Genomic DNA, 26,441 nt, shown 5'->3' with positions numbered 1-26,441 from the left:
ATGATTAGACTACGTAACTGTTTACAAATTTGCATTTTTACAGAGAAACTCGAAGAAACGGACATTTAATAAAATTTTATTTCCTTCATAAATGGTTATAGGAGATTAATTGTGAAATTTTTCATTTCATAAACTTTGAATTTTTATGTACGCTGTAAATGAGTGATGTTCCAAATATTTTTTTAAGGTTTAGTTGTTTAAATACGTCGGAAATTTGCAACGTTGTAGTTTCAGTCGAGCAAATTCTATGACAGCAGCTTCGATTTATTGAACAGAATGGTTGTGCTGTTTCTTCTCGACACAATTGGTTTTTTTAAAAATGTATGAGATCGTTGATGTATCAAAGTAGCGCACGAACTGAAAGGAAAACAGTATGGCAGGTCATCAATAAACCTATATCATTCATTGATCTTCGTAAACAATTTTCGCCTAACAAATTATCTTTTGCTTTTACCGTCTACAATAAAATTTGAAATTTCTGTTGGGTATGATGCAACAATAGAATATGTAAACATTCTTTAAAATCTTTTATGCGATAAGAAATTTCAGTTTCTATAAAGCGCAACTTCCAATTTATGAAAATCAAATTAGGTGAGAACGGAAATTTTTAATCTTTTTTAACATAAAGATTTATAGAACATGCTTCCTTTTGCAAAATAATGCATCTAATAGTCTTATGTTATATTTTGTGATCATATTCTTTTTTTTATTTCAATGTAAAATGAGCAAATGCATTAACAGACTTTGTATAAATACTGAAATCTAAATAAAACCTGTGTATATCATACAATTCATAGTTCTTGAAAAATATGAAACATATTTTTAGTTATTTTTTGTAAAAACTGATTATTTATTATTAATTCAAATAACAGTGATCCCAGATATAACAATGTTGATAAAGTAGATTCCGAATTTTACATCGTAAACTACGTTATCGATATGAAAACAAGGCATTAAGAAAATTAATAATGGCTTCCGCGTGTATAGTTCTTTATTATATTTATTATTACATAGTAAACATTAAGTACGAGTAACTATTACTATACATATGATATTTCTAATGTTCTCTTAAATGTTCTTATAACAGCTACTTTTGGTAAACGGTTTGTTTTCAGTCACAATAGCAACACCTGTGCATCAGAACATATGGTCAAAATCTTCGTATGCAAGTTAAAAATGCGGAACAACATAAAAAATGCACAGCTTTCATTGTGCGCAAAATGTTTCCTGAAACGATCAACAGATAGCTCCGACTGCAACCTTCCTCTCAATGGAAGTTAGTGCTGTAGCGTTCAGTCACGTGGTCACAGAGGACGAGCCAATGAGGGCCGACCATTTGTACCACGTGATTGGAAAAATCGAAATGGTGGACGTATCGGGACGCAGGATCCCGAGAGGAGACGAAGGACGATAAACTGGGCAAGGGCCCATCATCCGTGACATCGGTATTATCAAATCAGGAACACGATTAACCGCGAATATTGGTGTAATATTAAGGTGGACCGGCGACGACAGAACTGGCGCGGAATTATCAGTGACAGTGTCTCTTGTTTACTGAAGTGTCAATCCGCCCGTATTGTACGTGTGTTCTTTAGGTGCGAGAAAACAGAGGGACAGTGTGTGTCGAGTGCGCGAGAGCCACAGTTGCACGTAACGTTGTTTTTGATGGCACGCTAACACAACGGTGCCCGGAAACGGCGATATATTTCTCGGATAAACGATTCAGAGGAAAGAGAATCGGGGGATCGGGAACAGACGGCAGTGCATTTACAGTGAAAATTATCAAGCCCACGGAAGCATGTCCAAGTATGTGAGAGCTTTAGTGATCTATAAGAATGTGTCACATCGAGCATCTTGTTATCAGCGAAGGAGGTAATAGTGTGACCGTATTCCTCGAATAGTCCTACATGTTTTCATTACATTCTTTGACGATGATACGTAACGGCCAGTAAAGTGTCATGCCTGGACGAGAAATTCTTGATGACTTTAAGCCCGGTTTACTCTGTTGACGTTCACACTCGCAGATCGCCGCTGATTGGTGGTATGGTCCATGACCCGCCAATCGGCATCGGAAGACGGTTTTCCTGCGAATGTTAGCCGTCAGGTCCGAGGCAAATCGGTATCTTGGGAACGTATGTCGTTTTTCGCAATTCTTTGTGTTTCCAACGAATGATCAGTGTATTACGATTACCATTCATTAGAGATTACTCGGAGTATTATTCTGCGTTACTTTTTACAATTGTGACGCGATAAATTCGACATTCGTTTAATTGAAAAATTACCGGTAGAGGCGAGGGGACATCGAGAGATATTTTTAAATTCGCCCACCATATATTGGTGGGAAAAAAAGTCAGGAATAGAAACAAAAAATTTTTCAAGGAACAAAGACACGTGTAAATCTTAAATTTTTTTACGTTAAGGTTAGAGTTAGTAATTGTCGTTTATTGTTATCACGTTATATCGATATGATAACGTGTGACAGATAACTTGTCTTCATACTATTAAACATTTAACTGCAAATTTTCATTAGTTTAAATGTATGTAACATGCAAAATGAAAAGAATAACTAATACATTGTGTACAAAGGATAGGATTTAATATTGATGTTTACCAAGTGGTTTGACACAATGAGAATATTGACAATAGCATTTTTTACGTTATGCAATAATTTAATTCGTATCAAACACTGATGTGGCATGTATCTTTCTTTTTCAGATAAGATACTTCCTTAACGCACAAAAGTTTTATAATACATACAAATGCAAACACGACTGTAATTCTTTGCAATAAATGTACTACAATACTCAAAAGGCATGAAAATGTTTATAAAGCATTGAAAACCTTGGATTATTGTCTCAGCGGTAAAACTGAGTTATTGCCTGCCAACAATAGCACACCTACATTCTTTCCACCTATACAGTGAATGTCATGACAAAATATAATGGCTGTCAGGAAAGTTTTGCTAGACATTCAGTGTTGAATATGTGATACTTGAATTAAAACGCGTCATTCTATAAATTCAAAATACTCCAAGGGCTTAGGAACAATATCAACAAGGATATACATAAAATTGACTGAATATATAAAATTAGAAAAAAAGCAAAGAGAACTTTACTTACTCTATTTTATTATACTGAAAAAGAATGTATATGATCGAATGATTATAATACTCTGTGGTATTTTGTCCTATTGATTAAACAATGAAGTTGAGAGGAAGCTTTAAAACAGATTTGGATATATTTTACTATTTCTGTAAACTACATATTAAAATGGAGAAAAATTAATATTCACAAATTTTTATTTTGTTGAACCAATTCATATGTAAGACTTGACGTGATATATATGTACATAAATATGGTCATTTTAGTTTATGAGTATTGAATAATTTTGAGTGCATTTGACAAAATTAAATAAAAATAAGTTAATGTAAACAATACCTGTAAATAAGTCCAGTAATCTGTAAGACTGTAACAGTGAACATTTTTAAACAAAATGTGTAAAAGTTATTTTAAACGTTTGCATCAGTGGGTGTACATAATTGAAAAACAAAAAGAAGAAGAAACAATACATTTGAAGTTCTGCATGGATGATAGAGGACAATTTTGTTAACCCTACTTAAAATAAGGTAAAACAATTTAGAAAAATAAATATATACAAAATTGATGTAAACTGAAACATTAAAGTGTTTTATTCTTTTATGTATTTTTTAAATGTATTTTTTTTTAACTATTATAGGGTTAAAAAGATGGACAGCTGTTGCTCAGGAGTGGTGCAAGTATTTGTGGGTGAATGGAGCCCAGACTATGAAGCACTTTCAATTAAAGCTACAAAACAAACTTCATCAGCTGAGATAGTAGAGTGCATCATTGAAAGACTTGGTTTAGTTGATCCTAACATTTCGAATGGATATGAATTAGCAGAAGTAGTAGGAAATTCTGTTGGTCAAGAATGTAAGGAAAGAAGACTTGGGCCAACTGAGTGCCCTGTAGCACTCATGTTATTATGGCCCAAAAATGCAGCGCAACAAGAATACTATAGGTTATTAAAAAGTCACTAATCAACTAATATTAAAAAAATCACATTAACATTTTAATATATTGTATAATACTTTTTGATTTAGGTTTTACTTACGAAAAAAGCAGCCAGATTTATGGTCGGATAGTAGGTTTCCAATGGATCCACAGCTCCTGAAGGACTATTTTAATAGATTCCTATATCAACCACGTGACAAAGAATATCCAGATCTGTGTCAACTTCCAGACCTTAATGAGCAAACGCTACTAGACAACCTCCGGGCTAGGTTTTTGGCTGGGAACATATATACTTATGTTGGCAGTATTTTGATTGCATTAAATCCATTCAAATTTTATCCTATCTACAATCCAAAATATGTAAAACTCTATCAAAATAGAAGATTGGGGCCAGATATACCTCCACACATATTTGCCATAGCTGATGCTGCTTATCATTGTATGCTTAAGGAGAAAAGAAATCAGTGTATTGTAATTAGTGGTGAGAGTGGATCAGGTAAAACTGAATCAACAAATTTTCTACTGCACCATTTAACAGCACTCAGTCAAAAAGGTTCACATGGTAGTGGAGTTGAACAGACAATACTTAGTGCTGGTCCTGTGTTAGAAGCATTTGGTAATGCAAAAACAGCACATAATAACAATAGTAGTCGTTTTGGAAAATTTATTCAAGTGAACTATAAGGAAAATGGAATGGTGCATGGGTAAGACATTAATGAATATATTATTTATTTGGTAAAACATTGGAATTTACTATAAATTTATCAGGGCTGTGGTGCAAAAATACCTTCTGGAAAAGTCTAGAATAGTCTCCCAAGGAAGAAACGAAAGAAATTACCATGTATTCTATTATCTTTTGGCTGGAGCGAGTGAACAAGAAAAACAACTTCTGCATTTAGAAAAGTGTGATCGTTATAATTATTTAAATAAAAGTGGTTGTTATGGGCTGGAAAATATCGATGAGAGACATGAATTTTCAAGACTGAAACAATCTATGGAAATGGTTGGATTCACGCCAGAAAAACAGAGGCGATTGTTCGCCGTTCTGTCAGCTGTTCTTCTACTCGGTGATTAACAAATTAGTTTAGTATTTTATCTAATAAAACTAATTATATTTTGTTATTTTAGGCAATGTGGAATTTCAACCTAGAAAATCTTATCATCATCACGATGAAGCTGTAGGAGTTAAAAATCCCGAAGTAGTAGCATTAATATCTGAACTTCTTAGAGTTAAACAAGAGACTCTTTTGGCAGCGCTTACCGCGAAGCGTGCAAGAGCCTCTGGGGAAACTTTAGTTATTAATTATAGGCTCCCAGAAGCAATTGCAGCAAGAGATGCCATGGCTAAATGTCTATATGGGGCTCTATTTGATTGGATTGTTCTGCAGGCAAGAATTTATTTTTTAGCTTTTTGAAGCAATATTTTAATAAATTAATAAACTGTTAAAACTATGTACAGTAACATAGAAAATTTTATACATCAGGTCAATCATGCATTGCTTTCAAAGAAAGATACTCTCAGAGATCATCAAGGAAATAGTATTGGTGTGCTAGATATTTTTGGTTTTGAAGATTTCAAAACGTGCAATAGCTTTGAACAGTTGTGTATAAACTATGCAAATGAACAATTACAACACTATTTCAATCAACATGTTTTTCAATATGAGCAACGAGAGTATAGGAAACAAGGAATTAGATGGACAGATATAGGATATAGTGACAATTCAGGTTGTTTAAATTTAATAGAAGGAAAACCAAACGGTCTTCTTTGTCTTCTAGATGATCAGTGCAAGTGAGTCTTCAAATTACTTTTCATTGCATATGGATTATATAATATGCTCGACTATATAAAAAATATATGTATACATATATATATATATATATATTTGGAATAGTTTTCCGGGCGCAACGAACGAGACATTATTACAAAAATTTAATTCAGTACATAAAGACAATCGGTTTTATGAAGCACCACAGCGACGAGAAGCAGCATTCGTTGTACGACATTATGCAGGAGCTGTTAAATATCAAGCTTCTAATATGAGAGAAAAAAACCTGGATTTAATGCGACCTGATGGTGTGGTTGGCGTACTGAAAAATTCTTCCCTCGCTTTTGTTCGAGAATTAGTGGGTGCAGATCCTGTTGCAGTATTTAGATGGGCGATACTCCGTGCATTCTTTCGTGCTCATTTTGCTTTTCAAGAAGCTGGTCGGGTTCACAGACATGGTCGAGGTATAGTATCATGCAATATTCATAATAATACATTTAGTATTCGTATTCATATTAATATTAAATTTAAGGATTCTTCTTTTCGTTTACAGTTGACGGTACAAAAACATCTGTACAAAACAGGTATAGGACACCGAACGAGAATTTGATAAGGTATACATTATTTTTCTATTTATTTTTTTGTTATTTTTTCTCTCATAAAAGGGTGACTCAAAAAGAAAGTTTAAAATGCTTGTATACTCACAACATAGCAACATTTGTTGGTTGAATAATAATGATCGTGATATAAACAAATGCCAATGTTGTTGCGCTTGTTTTTTGACTATGTTTGATTTGTATATTTTATCTCACCCTACAAAAATATAAATATACGTTATGCGTTAATAATATTTGCATCAAGCTGAAGAGGTTCCTATGTGTTTAAAATTCAAGCAAACGTTAATTATATTTACATTGGCCACATGTCTTTTGTCCCTGTAGCCATCTTGTGACGTTGTCGACCGTCAATCTAACTATTAACCGAATCGCGTAAGTGGTCTTTTAGATCCACTGTATGTGTCGTTTTGGCAAACATTACATTCTTCTTAGAATAAGGTGTTTTATGGATTTACAATGTTCGTTCTCAACATTAAGTTTACACTAGAAACATGTAAAATCGAAATTTCGATAGATTCACTAAGAAAATATCAAATTACACAAAATTGTAAATCCATACAATTTTTTTCAGTATTGTGTGTTAAAAATATTCTTTAGAATTATATGTATGCACCTTCTGTATTAAGTGTGATTAGAGTGCAATCCTTATGACTTCCGCTATACAATTACATTTTGTCATTTAATGATATATTTATTGTTATCCTTGGGCATGATTAACAGTTTGAAGTAACTTTTTATTTACACAATTCATATTCAGTCATTAAAATTCGCATTTTTCCATTGGAGTCATTCACAAGACCAACTTTTGGAAAAGTCACCGTTCCACTTTCCGAATTCACTGATAAAATTAATCTTTGTTCGACCTAAATATTAATTAGTACGTAGTTACATATAAAAGTGAATCGAAAAAAGAAGATAAAAATGAAACTAAGCATGAGAGACTTTTTCAGTTCGCACAAACATAATCGTCCACCAAGTTATCAGAAGCAGCGCAGTGTCTGTATACCATCAACAATACCCACTACCACATTATCTTCTATACAACTCGAAAACAACGACAATGTAAACAACAACCGATTGTCGTGGCCACAATTCCGAAACATTAATCAAACGCAACACCCGTCCAATGTGACCATGATGAAGGGTTACTTAATAAGGGGCAGGGAAGACCAGCCTCATAGTAATAATAAACTCAGACGAGATACTCATACTCCGCTAGAGAGGGTGCTTCCAAAAGACGAAGCAAACGTCATGGAACGCGCTAATCAGATAGTCATGTATGTAAATCGCAGCTACTTAATATTCAATAAGATTTTGTAATTTAAGCTACAAACATTCACTGCTCTACGATATAAAGGTAGTGTGTGCTCTATAGTCATTTCTGGGTAAAGGATTTCTTCTTCTTAGGTGACAGCATCTTGATAGGATATTAATGGTCTTCCCATGCAATATAATATCACAGCTTTTCATGGATATGTTCATTACTTTAGGAAGCAATCTCACGTCTTTCAGAAGTACATCATAAAAGTCATTTCCTTTGAATGTGCTATAATATTCACGATCATTATCCCTTACTTGTACTATCTTAGTCGTCACGTTGTAATCGTTTGTCATAATCTGAACTGCGTCTATGCATGTTGACTTCAGAGTAGTTCTTTCACTTTTCAAATTTTGAGCGTATACAAATTAGCCCATTTACAATTTCAGCATATTTATCATATTAGAAAAGATTTAAACAATATATTGCTAAACTGTTGGTTTATATTTCAATGGATACTAATGTGTTAATTTGTATTACATGCTCTTCGGTGCAGCAACTAAAATCACTTCAAATAATCCTTTGTGAACAAGCTTCTCGTTTTAGAAACTTATGTCCTCTTGCTACTAGCATCTAACTCTAACTAATTGCACGATATTAAACTTTTACTATAGAATTTAAGAGACAGAATTCTAATAACTTATACACTGATAGACTCCTGACGATATTGAATAATAACATTAGTAGCTCTTTGAATCTGCTAACTGCTTGTTACATATATTTATAGTTGATTCATTACACATTTAGTTTAAAAGGAAATTTCATTTCTCTCATAGTATTGACAGTTTCCAAAAGATCCGCTAACGGACTATATCTCTACTGTCGCGTGCTTTTATATTTGCAATCATAAGTTACAGCAGTCATAATAACATTTTGTTAAATGTTTGTTATAATTCATAATACGTTTGTTAAATATATTTGCAATGCCATAAATGTCATTGAAATAAATACATATTCTCCTTTTCCTGTTTTTTATTGTGTCAAATTAATAACACACTAGAAGACCTAATGAAACATGTAAGTAATTATAAGAATGCAAACACATTGTCTTTGAGATTTATATTCATGAATAAAAAGATTTAAAAATAGGAAAAGGAATTTTTAAATCATTTTGCTACTAATACATTAAATTTTGTCGCTTTTACAGGAAAAACAAATCATTTCGACCAAGAGAACGTGGCAAGAAGGGTCTAAAAAATCTTCAGACTGTAAAAACTCTTGCGGGTAGGACACAGAGTTATGGAACTGGACCCGGGAAAGCAAGAAAACAGCCAATGACAGTGTCTGCACAGTTTCAACAAAGTTTACATAGTCTTATGGATACTTTAAATCAAGCGAACCCTTTTTTCATCAGATGCATTAAAAGTAATGCAAACAAAGTACCAAATGAATTTGACGAAGAAACTGTGCAACGACAATTAAGATACACAGGAATGTTAGAGACAGTACGAATTAGACAAGCCGGATTTAATGTTCGATTAACGTACGAAGAATTTATTCAATTGTACAGAATGTTATTACCGAAGGGCCTGTTAAGTTCACAATCTGACGTTAGAGATTTCTTGTTGACATTGAATCTTAATAGAGACAATTATCAGCTTGGAACGACTAAGGTCTTCTTAAGGGAATCAGAAAAAATTAAATTGGATAGAGAACTCCACCAGCAAATCATCACAAGTATTACAACTATACAAAAGTGGTTCCGTGCTTGTCTAGAGAGGAGAAAGTTCCTGAGATTGAAAAATGCTGTCATACAAATAGAGTCTTTCTGGAGAATGATCATTGCTCAAAGGCTTGTTGCTCAATCTCTACGTGCTAGGATTGATGCTGCTATTCACATACAATCCGCTTGGAGAGCGTACAAACAACACACGTGGTTTAAAAAGCTCAGGTCTTGTATGATTACGTTTCAAGCTCACGTCAGAGGGAACAATGCGAGAAAAGCTTTTGCTGAGCTGAAGAAACGCAAGAACATACTCGTTGATAAAATTGGAGAATATAAAGAAACTCCAGATCAAAGGGAACTTTTGTATGATACCAATAAAGTGTACTCAAAGCTCAGGAGCAGTGAAGAGTAAGTACTTATATTGTGTCTTTTATCGGATAAATATCGTTTATATCAAATACAAATTATGTTTTAAGTAATACATATAGTAATAGATTCTTTTCGTAATCATTTTTGGTACAAAATTTGAAGTAGTATATTTACATATGTGCAGACTACCATACATAGATATAAATATTATTATAATTTTATGTATTATTTAGGTCACTTACAGAAGACCATGCATTATTGGATTTCAATACGATTCGAAAAGTGGAGTCGCAAAATCGTTTCATTCCAGCAAGGTAAGTAAACAATTTTTTTCTTGTATTTACCAATATTTTAATATGTTCCATGATGTGCTTATATTTCACGTGGTTTTGGTCAGATCGTATGTACTATCGGTAATATTTTATATACTACCCGGCAGAGGTATTTAATCAAAGAAACTGAGCATCTGTTGTAAAAATGAATTTATTTAAGGAATTGTACATTCATTTTCAAACATAACAAATCGTTTGTTAACTTCTATTATCACCTTTTTTGGAATATTAAAAATATTCTATTATTTTGCTTTTATCTTCTAAATTTGCAAACAGTTCTTCATCCAGTGAACATGTTAACAATTTTCATGAAATACTTCCTGCCAATACTCTATAAATTATGCTTAAATAATAAAATGGCCTGAACAGAAAATTCAGCGTATACCATGGTGATACACGCGACGCGAAACATATTAAGTATGGTTACAGCCATTTATTAATCCACAGAACGGACGCTATAGCAAGGGACAGCACCATGGACACAAACATGACGTACTCCAAACGGAAACTTGGACGAAACACGAGAATGCTGTACGAATCCAATACAATACTAAAGAACACAGAACCCTATTCTTCCGAAGAATTCAACGAACGTAAAAGCAGTTTGGAGAGCTTGACTAGTTTAAGGAGTTACGAATCTCAAGTTAGCGTGAACAGCTCCGAGTCTCAAGAAAATTACTGCAAACCTGTACCAAGCACTAGAACGAAACGTGGTGATCATTCCCCTGGGGTGACAGTGAACACGAACTTAGTACACGCATCGAGTCAACTGTCATCGGTCAGCAAACGAGCGGACAGTTCGTCGACGGGGTACAGTGATGGTGAGACCGACACGGAAATTCCGAGTGCAGTGCAAAGTGCTCCGCCGGTCTTCAACGCTGCTCCACCGTTCCCGAATCCGCGAGACGTTAAATTCCATCAATCGAACATCAATTTAACTCACAGCCCGAATTCTGACATTTGGCGTCGCAGAGCAGACTTCTCATCCATCAACTACAGTGACTATCCATTGTCTGGCTCTCAGAAGACAACGCTGACGCGTTCACCGAATGTCACGCAGTATAAAAACACAGTGGACAACACGCACGAACAGACGCAACATGAAAAGCCGAACGAGGCGTCGAATTACAACGTCAAACTGGACGCAAACGAGCGTTTCGTTCATATGGAGAGCACAGCGATCAGCAGAGACCAGCGTCGACTCAGCGACAACAGTATGTCTAGCGAGAAATTGGACAGCGTCTCGGCATCACCGATTAGACGAGATCAAGGATACGGCCACGGAAAAGATCTCAAAGATTTCAGCTACTTGAGGCGACAAAATTCAGAAGGAGACACATCCATGAAGTTGGATTCCGTTAACGATGAAAACACTTTGAAGAGTTCCCTGTTCAGAGGAACGTCGCCTAAAGAAAAAAATTCGAGACCCAAGGAGAAGTCCGAGCCTGATGTGCCGGTTAGAAGCGCGAGAAGAAACCGGGCGCCCCGAGAATTCCATTGTTGGTCCATGGGTGAGAGCGTGTCCGATCCTAATAGCGGGGAAACGAAGAGTCTCTTCTTGGGCACGATTAAGGAGAGCGACTTAAACAAGTCGGCAAACGTATGGACCCACAAGGACAGTCCGCGCGAGACTCCATCGAGAACGGTGACGGACTGGCCTGTTAACAAAACGGAATCGGCATCAAAGACCCAGCAGCCTGGTAAGCGTATGAGATCTAACGCTATAACGACTTTAGAGCTTAGAAGAAGGAACTCCGACCCAGCCACGAAGATATCAGGTTTGAGCGAGGATAAAGCCGGCATCGATACGAGTCCAAACGACTTGAAACTCGCTCCTGGGATGAATCTCTTAGAATGGAAGGGTAATCTGTTCACATTGGCCGGGCATCGGTTCAGGAAGGTCGGTAGGTTCGCGAAGGATGACGTTTGCGTTTGCTGCCACGAGAAGATGGACGCGTTTGTTACGCAAGGGTACAAGTGTCTTGAATGTAAACAATTGTACCATGTGAAATGTATTCAGAATGGAGGCGTGTTGAAGATGCCGTGTCTCCTGACGAACACGCCTGGTAGGCGGAAAAACAGGAAGCCGCCTCGAACGCCGTACGATGCGACAAAGCAAACGGTTGCGTCGAAATTCAGCTTGACCGGCACCTCCGCTTTCTCGGATAGTACGGATAAAATCATATCGGATGCAAAAGAACTGGCGTTGATGCAAGAGTTCATCACTAAGAAGATTTACATAATGGAGGGTCAAGAAGAGGGCAGGAAACCCAGCGAGGTGGACCGGGTATTCAAACAGGCTCTTCGCAAGTTCAAGGACGACCTGGTGATCACTTACAGCGTTGCTGTTCAGCAGGGTGTCGAAGGCAACATCAAGTACACTGACCTGATCGCGAACTTTTTGCATGTGATGGAAACAGTGTGCAAGCAGGAAAATACCAGCGAAGACTTTCCTGTGACGATGGGGGTAAATGCCTTCCGCGGTTTCATGAACGAGTTCATGACACTAGTCAAAACCGAAGCTCCGGAGAAACAAAGTAAAAGCAAGCGGAAAAAAGAAAAGAAACGGAAGCAAGAGGAACCGACTCGGCACGGCAATCACATGTTCCAGCTGACCATCATAAATATACCCACCGCATGCGAAGTTTGCACCTCCTTCTTCATGTGGCCTATTGAACGAGGACTCGTTTGTCAAAGTAAGTATATTTTAACTAAGAATTCTTATGTTTTAAATTTTATTATGGTACTTTCTTGACCTTTTCTACCTAAACATCTTTAAATAATTAAATCTGAATTAATGCGCAGAAAATAGAACGTGTATTGAAGTCGCATAAAAATGTTAAGTCTTCCAAAAACAAGGGAAATCTGTTTTCCTTCTTTCAGAAGATCTGTATCGTTCTCGCTATATTGCGTTCAGTATCCATTACAAAATCAAAATATCATAAAAATAGAATATATTGCATTCAGAACTAAGTATTGCATGGAAACAACCACACGAATCAACCTAAATGACACACGGACCGCGCCGTGCGCCATTCGCGATCAATCATTCGTCATGGACCTTTGCGTTTAGATTGCAAGCTGACGTGTCACAAGAAGTGCTACATGAAAGCGTCCGCGGAGTGTGGCAAGGACGGGTCGCTGCACGAAATGAACTCGCGGAAGGTATTTGGCGTGCAACTATACAAATTGGACTGCGGAGACGGTAAGGTGCCACTAGTGGTCGACCGATTGATTACTACGATAGAGATGCACGGTCTCTACACGGAGGGTATATACCGGAAGAGCGGCGTCAGCTCAAAGGTGAAGGAACTAAAGCAGAAGATGGACGAGGGCGATCTGGAGAAGGTGGATTTCGAGAATTACCAGGTGCATGTGCTCGCGGCAGTGTTGAAGAGCTTCTTTCGCGACATGCCGGAACCTCTATTGACCTTCGAGTATTACGACGACTTCTTGCACGCCGCAAACCTGACTGATCCTCAGGACCGGATCAGCACATTGTTTGCCATACTGAAGAAATTGCCGAAACCCAACTTCGACCTGATGGAACGTTTGATCGTCCACCTGGCGAGGGTGGCGCTCCACGAGGTCGACAATCGGATGTCCCCGTCTGCTTTAGCGATAGTTTTCGCGCCATGCATCCTGCGTACCAACAGGACGCTGCCCGCTCAAGACTCGCTGCAAGACGTCGGAAGGCAAACCTGTTGCGTCGAGACAATCGTGCAAGAGAAGCTGAGGGTTGTGCGTGCCACCCTGGCCGATATAAACACTCTCGAATCTGCTTGTCACACGGCCACCCATCGTTTGTCCAGCCTGCGATCCTCGAAGATCTTCAGCCCAGAAGAACTGAATGCAGCGGTCTCAAACGCGGCCGCGAGAGGCGGCACCGCGGATCGGGACAGGGACCGGGGCGACGAAGAGGAAGCGCTTCTTGTCGACCACATACAGGAAATCGAGGAGGAGAAAGCGCTGTTAACCTCGAACCTTCTCAGCCTAACGAGAGATTCCTCGGACGACGACCTACACCCCTCTGCCACAGATCTGGATGATGGGTCTCTCGACGATCTGCGTCCATCCTCCCCCGGTAAATTTCTTTTCATTTACTTATGTTAGAATTGGGACCCCATGGTACTTAGTTTATAGGAACGGTCAAGGAGAATCGATAGTAATAAAGTTGCAGAGTTCTTTCAAATTTTATATTTAAATTTATCATGTTCTTTTCCTATATTCTTTTACAAAAGGAATTACATTAATAAATCATATAAAGAAGCTTCAACTGTAAAAGGATATATCGATTGTACAACGTGCGCCAGGTGAAATATTCCAATTTTCTGTGATATATCCAATAATTTCGAAGACACACGATTTCTTCAAAGTAAAGCACGTTTTATATTATTGGAAAAGGGAGGGTATCAACCGATTGAATTTCTGTATCGAAATTCAAAGGCGAGTCTTTTGTTCGACTACTGCGATCAAATCTCAAGCTATTTGAATCGTCGACGGTTTCACAAGAATTCATTTTATATATATTTATAACGTAATATCTGGCATAGTACATATGAAAAATTTAATTTTCTATAGCGAATTATTTATGCTAAATATCAAACGTCCATCAACTTAATTAACTATTATAAAAATAATGTGATATCCATGGTAAAGTCCTCGTATCTTGCTCATTTAAACGTATCTGGAATACGTAGCGCACATTAAAGTGTATTATCCAAATTAATTATGCAAAAAAACTGATATTTTTCCAATTTCCCAATTTTATAACTTCCAACTACTGAATATGGCGAATACTGCAACGAACTTCGCGTTCAACGTCCGAAAGCTTCTGTATTATTGTTCATTTTCAAAATTGTCGAAACTGATGAAATGTTTTTAGTGCGAAACAATGTTGCCATTCCATTTTCGCAGTCAGACTACGCGTTCCTGTTGAATCGCCGCTCGTAACGCTCGAATACACGAGCACTGTTAGTTTCATATTACCTTGTTACGAGCGGAATTAATAGCGATCGTCACGGAAAAATGTTTCGAAAGGATAGCGCGCCCTATTCGGATAATAGGCGTCCGTGTAACGAGACTTCCGCAACATTAAAGACACGCCAAAAAGAAAAACAGTAACCCTTTTAGCTTGATGGCTGTTCGCAGACGGTCTAGAAAGGAAGAAACTGATCCAGAGGCAGAGCTCCGACGAAGACATGGTAATGGTATGATCATCGACGGGGGGACGTTACCACGACGGATGATCGATACGTGTAGCAACATGACACGCGCTGTGAAGCGTCGGACTGACGGCAGCGAATCGACGAGTCTTCACTTCTGGTCTCATCGGCGAGCCGCTAGTAATTTAAACTAAGTAGTTAAAAGAGAAACAAAAAGCAAAGAAAACAAGAAAACACGACATTAGGTAGGTCTAGTAATTTGTTCCACGCGAAGTTAAGCTGATAATTTGATCAAAACGTACATGTATATGTATATATGTATACATATATATGTATACACGATTACACACACACAAATATATATACATATATATATATTTTTTTTCACTCTGTCGCAAAGCTTTCAGAGATTTTCAATGAACGATTTAACAAATTACGCGCGCGCGAGTTGAAGGGAGTGTGGTTAGCTTCCCTCGAAGGAAAAGGAAATAACAGGATAAGAACAGGAAGTAGAGACGAAGAATAAAGAAGAAGGGGAAAGGGCGTGCTAAAAGTTCATTTTATAAATCTATTTTTCTCTCGAGAACGCATTCCTCTCTTCGATCCGAAGACTGTCCAATCAGGCTGCATACACATATGCGTAGGTGTTTAGACCCGCGATCCATTCGGACGCGCTTTAATTGTGGCTCCGCGCCCAATTTTCTTTCGGTCCGTCGTTGCCGTACGCGCGTATTACTCGTTTCTCACGAAGGAGAAACCGTGTTGGTTGCCTCGCTGAGGAAGCGACGCGGAGAACGACGATTCCATTCGTTGCATTGTTACGAGCGTTTTAGTCGCGTCTCGATTCTCGTTCTTCCCGCGTGTTTCCCCCTTTTTTATTTTTCCTTTTTCTCTCGACTCAATTCGTTTTCTAAGGGGACGACGTTCGTTCTTGTTCGTCTATCCGCTGTTTTACAGATTTTATAGACTGTTGCGTGAATCTTAAACGAAGTCAAACACTCGCACACAACACACACACGCACACATACACACACGTAGAGACGTGAGAATACGCTGAGTGAGCGTGGTCCTTTTCCCCTTATCGATAAAGTGGGGAGCGTGTGCCGCTTCGTTCGACAATCACCGATCTCGGACGCGAGGGCGTTCGGTGTCTTTCCGTTCCAGCAGGACTCGAGAACGCACGCGGCGCCGAGACTATTGCCGTGAAGTATAAAAGAGTCTCTCTCCTGCGGGAGAGAGGTTTCGTTCGCATGGTGATAGCTCGTCGTCGACGGTCATCGGAGTCTCTGGTCTCTCCCAAGCGGTTTCCAGCTTCCACGTGGCGTGAAGAGAGGAAACGGACGGGAAATAGAGTTAGCTAGATGGTGGAGAGGAGGAAAGGGAAAAGGAAACGAGGGGGGAAAGAGGAAACCAAAACTGTAGCTTTGTACATATTATATATTAATGATCATCTCGTGAGAATCTGTTATTATTGTTAACTCTTCGCGAGAGACGTTACCAAGATTTATATTTCTACTATTGTCGATATATTTCTTCGCGTAGGGCTTTACACACACGTCTGTTTGTCGTGATAATATATACATACATATATACATACATACACGCGCATACACACAGGGACTGCCAATTTTTTCGTTCGTCCTCACTCAAATCTATTCTCTAACTTTCTTTTCTTCTCTCTTACTGTCTCATTTCCATGTGTAATTTCTTCTTTTTTTAATTGTTTATTTAGGCTATATATTATATAGTTTCATGCAGAGACTCCCCTTTGTACCGTACGAACGTGTCCGCGAACAAGTATGTGCAAGGAAACGTGTACACCGACGAAGACATTTATAAATATATATATGTACGAGTACTTACGTGTATATACAGAGATTTTGCGCGCACAGAACTGAGCAGACGGTTTTTTTTAAACTTGAGATTTATCGCAATTTCGTTTTAGTTCCACTGTCGTCCGATGCCCTTTTTTTTCTTTCTTTTCGATTTTCTCCTCTTTTTCTGTTTTTCGTAGTTTCCCACTTTCTTTTATACTCGTGTCTTCCAACAGTTTTTAATTCACCGTAGCGGTCGACTCTTCTCCTTTTTGTTTCATGAAGTTCTCGCATTTCGAGGCGGAGCCGAACGGCTTAATAATCCACAAAAGTTTGCGGTCGAATAAAAGAATTCGAACGAGCCCGTATTAGAATGAGAAATTTCGGAATTCGCGGCTTTCCGGATTTCCTTCTCTTATTTTCCGATTTCATTCTTCCCTTTCGTTTTAATATGCTGCTTAGCGCGCCGCGATTATTAAATGTAATTTTATCTCGTGCCGACAGTCGCGTTTAATACAATTCCTGATAAAGTCCACCGCAAGGGCGAAATCCTTTCGCGGTCTTATTCGAACCGCGTACTGCGTACATTTTAACCGCATCGTGAATCATATCAATTCCACAATTTCACAACTTACCGGCGTGCAATTTAGAAAAAGGCCTCACGTTTTCTTTTAATCTTTCTTCTACTTTATTTCCCGCCCTTCTTTTCTTTTTCCTGTGCCTTGAATTTCTTAATTGCCGTTGGAAGTCACTGCTTCCGGGGAGATCATTTTCAATGTATTTTCATTCATCGCTAATGACCTTTGCATCCGGAAAAGCGCTTAATTAAGTCTCGCGTGGCGAGCTTTTCGACCGACAATTCTCTCTAACATCCATTCGTCCTCTATTTATGTTTAGGATTCGCGTTCTTCTTGTTTGTTTCGTTTATTTTATTGTTTTTCATTTTATTTCACGCACGGCCGTTCGAATTCTTCTTTCAGTTCTTGCCGACGCATTTCGTGTTTCGCGGAAGAAAACGATTGAGCCACTGTTTTTCACACGGCTGGTCTCCTTTACGCGAAAAGGAGAAGAATCTTTCCGCCGTTATGTTGCAAGCTGTACGAATTTCTTTTACTGGCGCGTAATCGAACAATTCGAAACGGTCGAATCAAATTCTATTCGCGTTGAGTTACGTGACTGGGTCGCGCGTGACTTTTACCCAACTAACTTAGGTTTAAGCCGGGAAAAATTCGGAAAAGGGCGCACGGCACGTTCTCCCAAAGCGTTTCTATTCTTCTTTCTATCGACTCGCGAAGTCTGTGCACTGGGTGTCCCGTTTTTTAACGATCCGCGACGGCGTTTCCGCGCCCGTACGTGATGAACATTGAAAAGTTTCGAACAAAGAAATCCATGGACTCGTTACTATTTAGTTGTAGAGAAAGAAACGGACGCGTTGATAAGGATTCTGAGTACTGAAGGCTTTTATATTTCTTTATTGAAAACGGATGGATCATCCTTTTATACTTCACAAAATATTTGAACTTGAACCTCTTTAGCACTACAAAGTTCATTATGCTTCAGAGAGAAATTTTCAATTGCAATTTTTTTGGTTTTATATTTCTCATCGAATCTTCCGTTTTCAATTCAATACAAATTTCAATGTATATATATATATATATATATATATATATATATATATATATATATATATATATATATATATATATATATATATATATATATATATATACATTGAAATATAAACATATTTCTCATCGAATCTTCCGTTTTCAATTCAATACAAATTTCAATGTATATATATATATATGTATATATATATAATACAAATTTCAATATATTATATATATATATACATTGAAATTTGTATTGAATTGAAAACGGAAGATTCGATGAGAAATATGTTTAACAGATTGTTCGATCCATTCGGTGTATACATTACACTGTACAGAAATCTTTATTTTCAGTTTGAAATATCTATGTATATTTCAACGTTGTTGCAAATTTCAACAGCGGCGATGCGGTCAGAAATGAATGGGACACCGTGTACTCGTGTTACGTTCGTTTTAGAATGATCGATTAACGACGACTGTTTTAAATGTCCCGTTCTCCCTGTCTCGTGTATGTCGTTCTCCTTTTTTTTGAAAGCTCGTCTTCGGTCATCTAGGATCGTATTCGAATCGCGGAGCGGGTTGAGATTCTTCATTTTACGGTTGATCGATTTTTACTGAGATTAGGATAGTTTAGGTAGTTGTGACGTTTCGTTCGGGAACTACACCGTCCCAGATCGCAATGTTTTTTAACGTTGAAATGTTGCTCCCGTTCATTTCCCGCGGTGTCCGAAACCATGACATCTCGTGCGATGGCTCGAATAAACGATGTCGAAGGTTGTTCTCGTTCATTATACACTCCCGAATTGTTCGAGAGTTTCATCGCGGGAATCCCCACGCGCGCGTCCGTTGCCATTTAAAAGTTTCGGTAATCTAGTAAGGGAATTTATTGGTTGGTAAGATGAATTCAACGCGAAAGTGATGCGAACTGCGTGAATTTTATGGTAAAATATTCGTTCATATGGTAATTACAGTTTTAATTATCCCAATGCTTTCCATCTAATTTTCATTCATCTATGTAAAACACTCGAGGATTTCAGAATTTACGATCAAATTTACAGTTGCGGTACGTTACAATTCTTATAAGATGATTGTTTATATACTATAGCTTATTTTTTTGTGGCACAAATGTGTGAAATAATCTGTTAAGCGGTAAGTATTGAATAAAATGCAAGTAAAATAATATTTAAACAGTTAATATGAAAAATATTATTTTACTACCGCTTCAGTGGCTATTGCTTGAATTAGAATTGGTAACAATTCTATATCAAACTTGCTATTTGGTTATACTTATTTTGCACCGTTATTTTCGTTACTATATAAAAAACTTTAACACATTTTTATACATAAAAATACAGTTTATTATAAAAAGTGTTAACGATTTCTTGGTTTTCAAAATTTCAAATTGTTTGACATTTACCAATTCGTCAATTCGAAACACTTTGAAAAACTATGAGAAAAACATGGATGCATTAAACTGTACAAATCTTTATTCTACCGTTACTCAGACTTTTAATTGGCATTGTACGCGTGAATCATCATTGATTAATCGTTAATTGTTCTTCATACTGAAAGTGTTACTGTTATTTTCAGTGTAGGCGTCTTGCAAAAGTTTTCGCAATCTGTTTGTTATTTCGTCGAAGCGTCTTCCTTAAAGAGCAAGAGTCGACTAAAAAAATAGCAAGGGAATAAGGAAATGAAGAAAAGGTTGATTTTCATTTCGACTAATCTGTTGCCCTTTTTATTGGTTGTTGTATTTGTCGACTGTTTCGCGTCGCGAATCACATGTTTCTATATTTTCTCCTCGAGTAGGAATTCCTCAGTAGACTGCAAATTTTATGCATTTATAGGAGCGCACGCGCGCGCACGTAGAACACAATGAGGCACTAATTTTAGTCGAGAACCACACAATCTTTATCTTACTTTCAACCTAATGAACGCAGGAGAATAAAAGAGAAATCTCTATTTCATCTCGTTTTTACCGATTCAGTGTATAAAACTGTAAACAACCCGCATTAACATTCGCCAGTCCAATTACTAAAGAGACAACTCTCGCCACGACTTCCAAACACGAAAGGTCGTTTTAGACAACACATTAACGCGAGAGTGGCTCTCTCCCACCCCCCGCTTACAAATAAGAACCGCTAATCGTTAATCTGTAAATTATCGTTTCATGCAAAACGCATTACGCTTCTATCGTGCAAGGTGCTTAGCGCGGGGATCGGGCGCACAAAGGGGAAACTAAAAAAGTGGAAACCGTTAAGAAGAGAACAACACTAACGATACCAATTAAGAAAAGATAAAAAAGATCCCAATCTCAATTGCGAAAGAGGCGAGAAGGGAACAACGAGGTCCGAGGGGACAACGGCAAGGAAACGGTAGCCTCGATCCTTTCCGACGCTGTGGTGGAGGGAAATGAAGACGATGTTTTGAGAACGATCCGCGGAAGCCGCTTTCCCAAAGATCGATACGTTCTGTCGACATTAGCAGCCGCCCCCTCGGTTCGCCATTGATTCGAGCGGAGCGCGTAGGCCAGCCTGAAAACGGCGCGCGGCCGAAGGCGAACGAAATTGAACCGGGCGAGGACGGACGGGCACGGCTGACCATCGGAATCGGCGCCTGTGTCGTCGTTGCGTTTCAGCTTCCCCCGCTTTTTCCGAGCGAGTTGGGGAACACGCATCCTTTGTAAATAGGCGATTTAAGGTTTACGCAAGTTAGTAGCGCGCAAAATAAAAGAGAAAAGAGAGAAACGATGGAAGCTCTTCATGACAATATCGCACCCCCAAGAAAGATACCCTCTAACCCCCAAACTTGAACACCCTAAAGTCCTAACTAAGTAGCTCCATCGTGTGCAGCCACCGCGATGATCGACTCTCATAAACTCCATTCTATATTTTTGTCTTCGAGATATTGGCTCGCGACGTTTCGCGTGACGATCACCGTCGACCGTTCCCCGCGATTAAGCTCGCGTCGATCTTCCCCTGGCCGCGCGAGAAACGAAAGGAGCTCGGATACAAGGGAGGACTGAGGGATCTCCGCTTTGGCCGAATTCTTTCAATACGCTTATTACAGTTAATAGTGTCCGACAGCTGGTACCACATTGTCGTCGAGAAAGCCTATCTAGTTCATCCGCGCCGATTTTCTCGGCGATCGTTCCCCTGCACATCCATCAGAGCAGTGTTCCCCGATTACAAGTCGCTGGGTCGGGTCTTTTGATGAGCCTATAACGAGGGTACCGCTGTTTCAACGTTCTTTTCATCTCAGTTACCCTAGCGACCGCTCTGTAGTATCCCTACGCGCCGAAGAGCGTTAACGTCCAATTTCCGTCGGACGATCTTGTAACGGGGGAATACTGTAACGGACACACCAATGGAATGATCCTTGCCGACTAGTTCGCACGTGGCAATGCGAATAGCGGCAAAAATCATTTGCTTGCCGTGTATCCGCGATACGCGTGGCTGCTTTCGTTCTCGCGCGAACGGACTGATGTATGGCGAATGTCGGGGAAGATCGATGCTGGCGGTAGTATAAAGTCGGAAGTTAAGGTGTCCCGTGATCGAGGATGGCACGGGGCGGAGGGACCGAATCGTCGTCCGATCGCGCGACGATCGACGAAACGCCGCGGCAATTGAACGCTCTTCCGTCTTGTATCTTGTGGCGTGAAATCTAGGCACGATCGCGAACCGGGGATCCAGGCTCGATCGCTGATGGCTTCCGACCTCTCCGCGCGAACGACTGCTCGGTACTTCGTCGATCGATCACGCCCGGGAAACTCGATGAAAGAGGATACCGTGAGCGCTTTTCTGCGAAAAGATTGTTGCCTAATACACGATTTTGACGGTCGACGCGGCGAGCATGGATCCTGCGGTTCATCGTATTTATATATTCATATATATATATGAATATATACATACTTGTTATTTTTCTTCGAACAAAAAGTGAGCGTGTACGTGTGATAACATAGAAAAAAAAGTTAGGAAAGGGGCATGGCAATTCGTCGTGCGGGGAACGAATACACGGACGAGGTGTACATATATACAGGGTGACTCAAAATGTGTGGTATAGTTGGGTGAAAGAAGGATTCTCGTTGACGAGGGAGAGTAAGTGTAAAGTAACGGATTTCGTTTTCACGTTGATTGACTTTAACTCGGTTAATAAACTTTTATCGAGGTACTGTTGTACAGGGTGTCCCAGAAGTTGGCGCAGAGTTTTCTGTATTGTTAGTCATTAAGATAGAAGTGCTTAGCAAATGCGGATCCAGATGTTCGATTTTTAGTTACGTTGTTAATCAAGGATCCAGGAATTATTTTCTTTTTCTTGTCGTTTGTTTCGTCGGAATTCGCGAAATGCGCGGCGAATCACCGCGCACGTGCGCGCGCGTGAACATTGTACTTATTTTACAATGACTGTGTAAGAAGTAATTTTAGGAGTTTTTAAGCATTTGATTGTTTTAACGATGCAATACGCCGATCCCAACTTTCCTCGACACTCTGTGTACAAAGATAATCGCTATCGATAAGTATAATTCTTTTAATTCCTTTCAACCTTGCGAATCACATTTTTGTTCACTTGCTCAATTTACTTTTCCTATGCATTTTAAATATCCTTATTTTCATTAGGATTTCTGTAAGTACGTCCGTCGTAAAAAAGAATTCTACGTGAACGTTAACGAACGTGTAATAAAACAAAACAAAGAACTCGATTTTTCGAAAGAACGAAGGCTGACGGGAGTGACTGGTACACGATTTTTCATTGGTTTCCCCGTTTCTCGACTCTACGACAAATTTTCGAACCATCCTGTGTATGTAGAGACATACCAAGTATATACGTGAGCATACGGGCGAACAGAGAATCTCGAATGAATCGTTCCTACATCGTTCGATCGACGTGTATCGCGAGATCGCCTTTAGGAAACTGCGTGAAAAGCCGAACAAAAAGCGCCATCCACATAGATATACGTGCGTCTATAGTATACTTAGGAGGCACGCGAAAGGACGGAAAGAACGAGGTAGTTTCCCGTCGGCGTGGTTTCGACTTCCAAGTTTCTCCGCGGTGCCGGCTCGACCTCGTTCTCTTCGACTTCCCGGCAATTCCCCCGGGACGACTCTTTCTCAACGATTCCACGATCGCTCGATCTCCTTTCTCTTCCACCCTTTTCCCTCGATTATTCCCCCTTCGATCCACCCTTCCTGCCCTCCACCCTGAATTCCTAATAATTTCCGACGTTTTACTGGACACACGCTCGTTTTCATTTCCCTCGATGTTGCCGGAATGCGACTGTACAGAGGGTGTCACTGTAAAATAGCCAGATTTCCTTTCCCCTTTTAAGGGAAATCGACTCGGGACTGAAATGCATTTATTATCATACTTTGTACATTTTTTGCCATAGTCGTGTTTCTTTTTTCGAACACAACGACGGTATTGTTTTATTTTATAGCGTAACGAAGCCGCGTCGCGTGTAAATAAGTCTTCTTTGATACTAGCTTTTGTAGGTTAGTTCGTAACAGACTTGAATTTTGCGTGAATATCTGCAATACAATAAGGATACTCCTCTCCTTGGAAAATCTGGTATTCAATCTCAGTGTTTTAGAGTAACTTTTATTCTTCAAATCTGCTTCAATGAGATTTAACGCAATTTACTGAGTATCAATAGTCGAAGTTCGCGAAGCGTTCGTTTGCCTTGATAATTGTCGTCGTTCAGCTCTGAGTCTAGGGTATCGATTCCTTTAACCTATATTAATTTTTTAATCTCAACTCACTGTCACATTTTGACTATAGATAACTGATACACGTGCACAACAGTAAAATCATCTACAGTTGCGTCACCTGCTCGAATTTCGTTACAGGTTTTATGAAACGAATTCCCAATATATTAAAACATCAAATTATGCAAAAAGGTTGACTTTTTCGATTCGTCACACAGGAGTGCTTCCCTTTAAAATATTCTACACGTGTGTACACGTGCCGTTACGAAGCAGTATTCTAAGGCACGCCGCGGCTGGGTCTTCATTGTAATGATCCAGCGTTCACCCTCCGTCTTCTACATAATTCGAAACAGACAATGCAGTTTAACTTGAAACTGAAAACTTTCACACCGTAATGGTCGTTCCGGGCATATGGAACTTGGTGCGGGTTCGCGATGGCTGTTTCGCCGGATTCAATGGAAATCTTTGGGCGCGTATTAAGAGCAGGCGTTCCTTCGGTCGCGCGTGCAGATAATTGCGACCGACGGGATTGGGTGGTTCGGTCCCGGGTCATTTTGGTTTTTACGTTTCACTTTTCGCACCATCCAGTTCTTCAGACTTTTGTCCTTAATAATATTACATTAAATTCTCTTTTCATGTATAAATTTTATCACTCTTGGCTTTTTCTACTGCACAGATCATTTTAGGAATTACAGTTGATTCATCCGGTTCAGCAAAACACTCTCTAATCGGCATTTATTAAGAACACGTAATTTTTTGTCCCATGATAACATTCACCAAGGAGATTTCCATTTTTCTTGAAGTTTGAAGATTCTAGTTTTCCAAGTACCGTAAAGCTATTGTACAAATACGAAACATGAAAACTTGCTCCAATTTTGTATTCACCTCTGACTATAATTTTTGTCCTTTAAAATTAAAATCACTCATTGCAAAGTTAATCAGTTTTTATTTGAATCTTGGATAGTTACAAATTCTTTTTTAACATCTACATTCCTAATTTCTCGGGTTACGCGACACATCGTTGAATGTGTCTATGTTACGGAAAATTAAAATACATTAAGTTCTGTCTTGATACAGTTTTTAATATTAATTTTATTTTTAGAATTTAAGTTTTGTGCAACGTTCCAATAATGAATTTTTAATTGATACGCCAAAGGTGAGGGTTCGTATTCCTGTGAGATTATTAAACTTTCTTAAGGTTTTCCCTCACAACTTCAGCATTTGTTTTTTCTACTTTTACATCGACGTATTAGCATCCCAAACGATTCTCCGCTAGCTTCTTCAGACATTCCAGTTAATGGATCTCTCCCGTTTCCGTGAATCGTCCAATTTTTACAAGGACCGCGAAACGAGCATTTATCGAGGTCACGGCGAGGAATATCGAAACACGATGAGACTTAGCAACCGTGTATCTTTTTAATTCCGTTTCGCTGAATTTTTGGAGCCTTTGAAGAATCCTGGTGACCGAATTCTGCCAAAGATTCTCTCGAAAATTTCGCCACGATTTGAACATTTATTTTTCACAACTTCCCAAACTCTCAATTAGCATCCTGAATGAGTTCTTTTAGTAGATTTCCGGATTCTCTGAATCAGCGGACCATCTTCAACGCTCTCGATCATTGAATTTTCACGAGGTCCATGAAACGAATCTTTATTATCGAGATCGCAGTGAATATCGAGACACAACGAAACGCAAAAAAAAATGTTCATTCCACAATCAAGTTTCATCTCGTTCTCCAAAAGAGTATCTAAATTTTCAATTCCTCAAAGAATATTAATTTCATTGACTATCTTCCTCCAACATCTTTTCCAAAAATTTACCTAGAATCTTTGCTCTAGATAATTCACAAATTTCTCACATAAATTACATCTTCAACTTCTTACTAGCTTCTCGGGTTCTTTGCACGAGATGTTCAACTAATTGCTAAATTTGTCCAAGGGCCGCGAAATGAGCATTTATCGAGGTCACGGCGAATCGGATCGGGGCAAGGTGCCGCGTGGAACCTTGCTCCCAGCCCGACGTTTTTCCCGTCGCAGTAAACCGACGA

At 38.8% G+C, this 26,441-nt stretch overlaps 1 protein-coding gene across 10 annotated transcripts in view; it reads left to right on the top strand.

The window, feature by feature from the left end:
- The first annotated feature begins 1,351 nt into the window (after window positions 1-1,351).
- LOC116428655 (unconventional myosin-IXa) overlaps window positions 1,352-26,441 on the top strand; it is a 45,755-nt gene continuing 20,665 nt past the window's right edge. For 2 of the 10 annotated variants that reach the window (XR_004235302.1, XR_004235301.1), the window contains exons 1-15: window positions 1,352-1,872; window positions 2,716-3,625; window positions 3,736-4,038; window positions 4,121-4,735; window positions 4,800-5,098; window positions 5,160-5,419; window positions 5,516-5,823; window positions 5,927-6,264; window positions 6,354-6,414; window positions 7,368-7,694; window positions 8,883-9,809; window positions 10,004-10,084; window positions 10,550-12,798; window positions 13,176-14,186; window positions 15,254-15,512. Coding sequence is in view for 8 of the 10 variants with exons in the window: in XM_031980567.2 (XP_031836427.1) it covers window positions 3,746-4,038; window positions 4,121-4,735; window positions 4,800-5,098; window positions 5,160-5,419; window positions 5,516-5,823; window positions 5,927-6,264; window positions 6,354-6,414; window positions 7,368-7,694; window positions 8,883-9,809; window positions 10,004-10,084; window positions 10,550-12,798; window positions 13,176-14,186; window positions 15,254-15,318 (6,834 nt within the window). In the remaining 2 variants the exon portion in view is untranslated. The other 8 variants (XM_031980567.2, XM_031980566.2, XM_076371301.1 and 5 more) reach the window with 8 other exon arrangements.

The sequence above is a fragment of the Nomia melanderi genome, chromosome 10 (assembly GCF_051020985.1).
Source record: "Nomia melanderi isolate GNS246 chromosome 10, iyNomMela1, whole genome shotgun sequence".
In the NCBI taxonomy this organism is placed as follows: domain Eukaryota; kingdom Metazoa; phylum Arthropoda; class Insecta; order Hymenoptera; family Halictidae; genus Nomia; species Nomia melanderi.
This window is presented reverse-complemented; position numbering and strand designations above follow the sequence as displayed.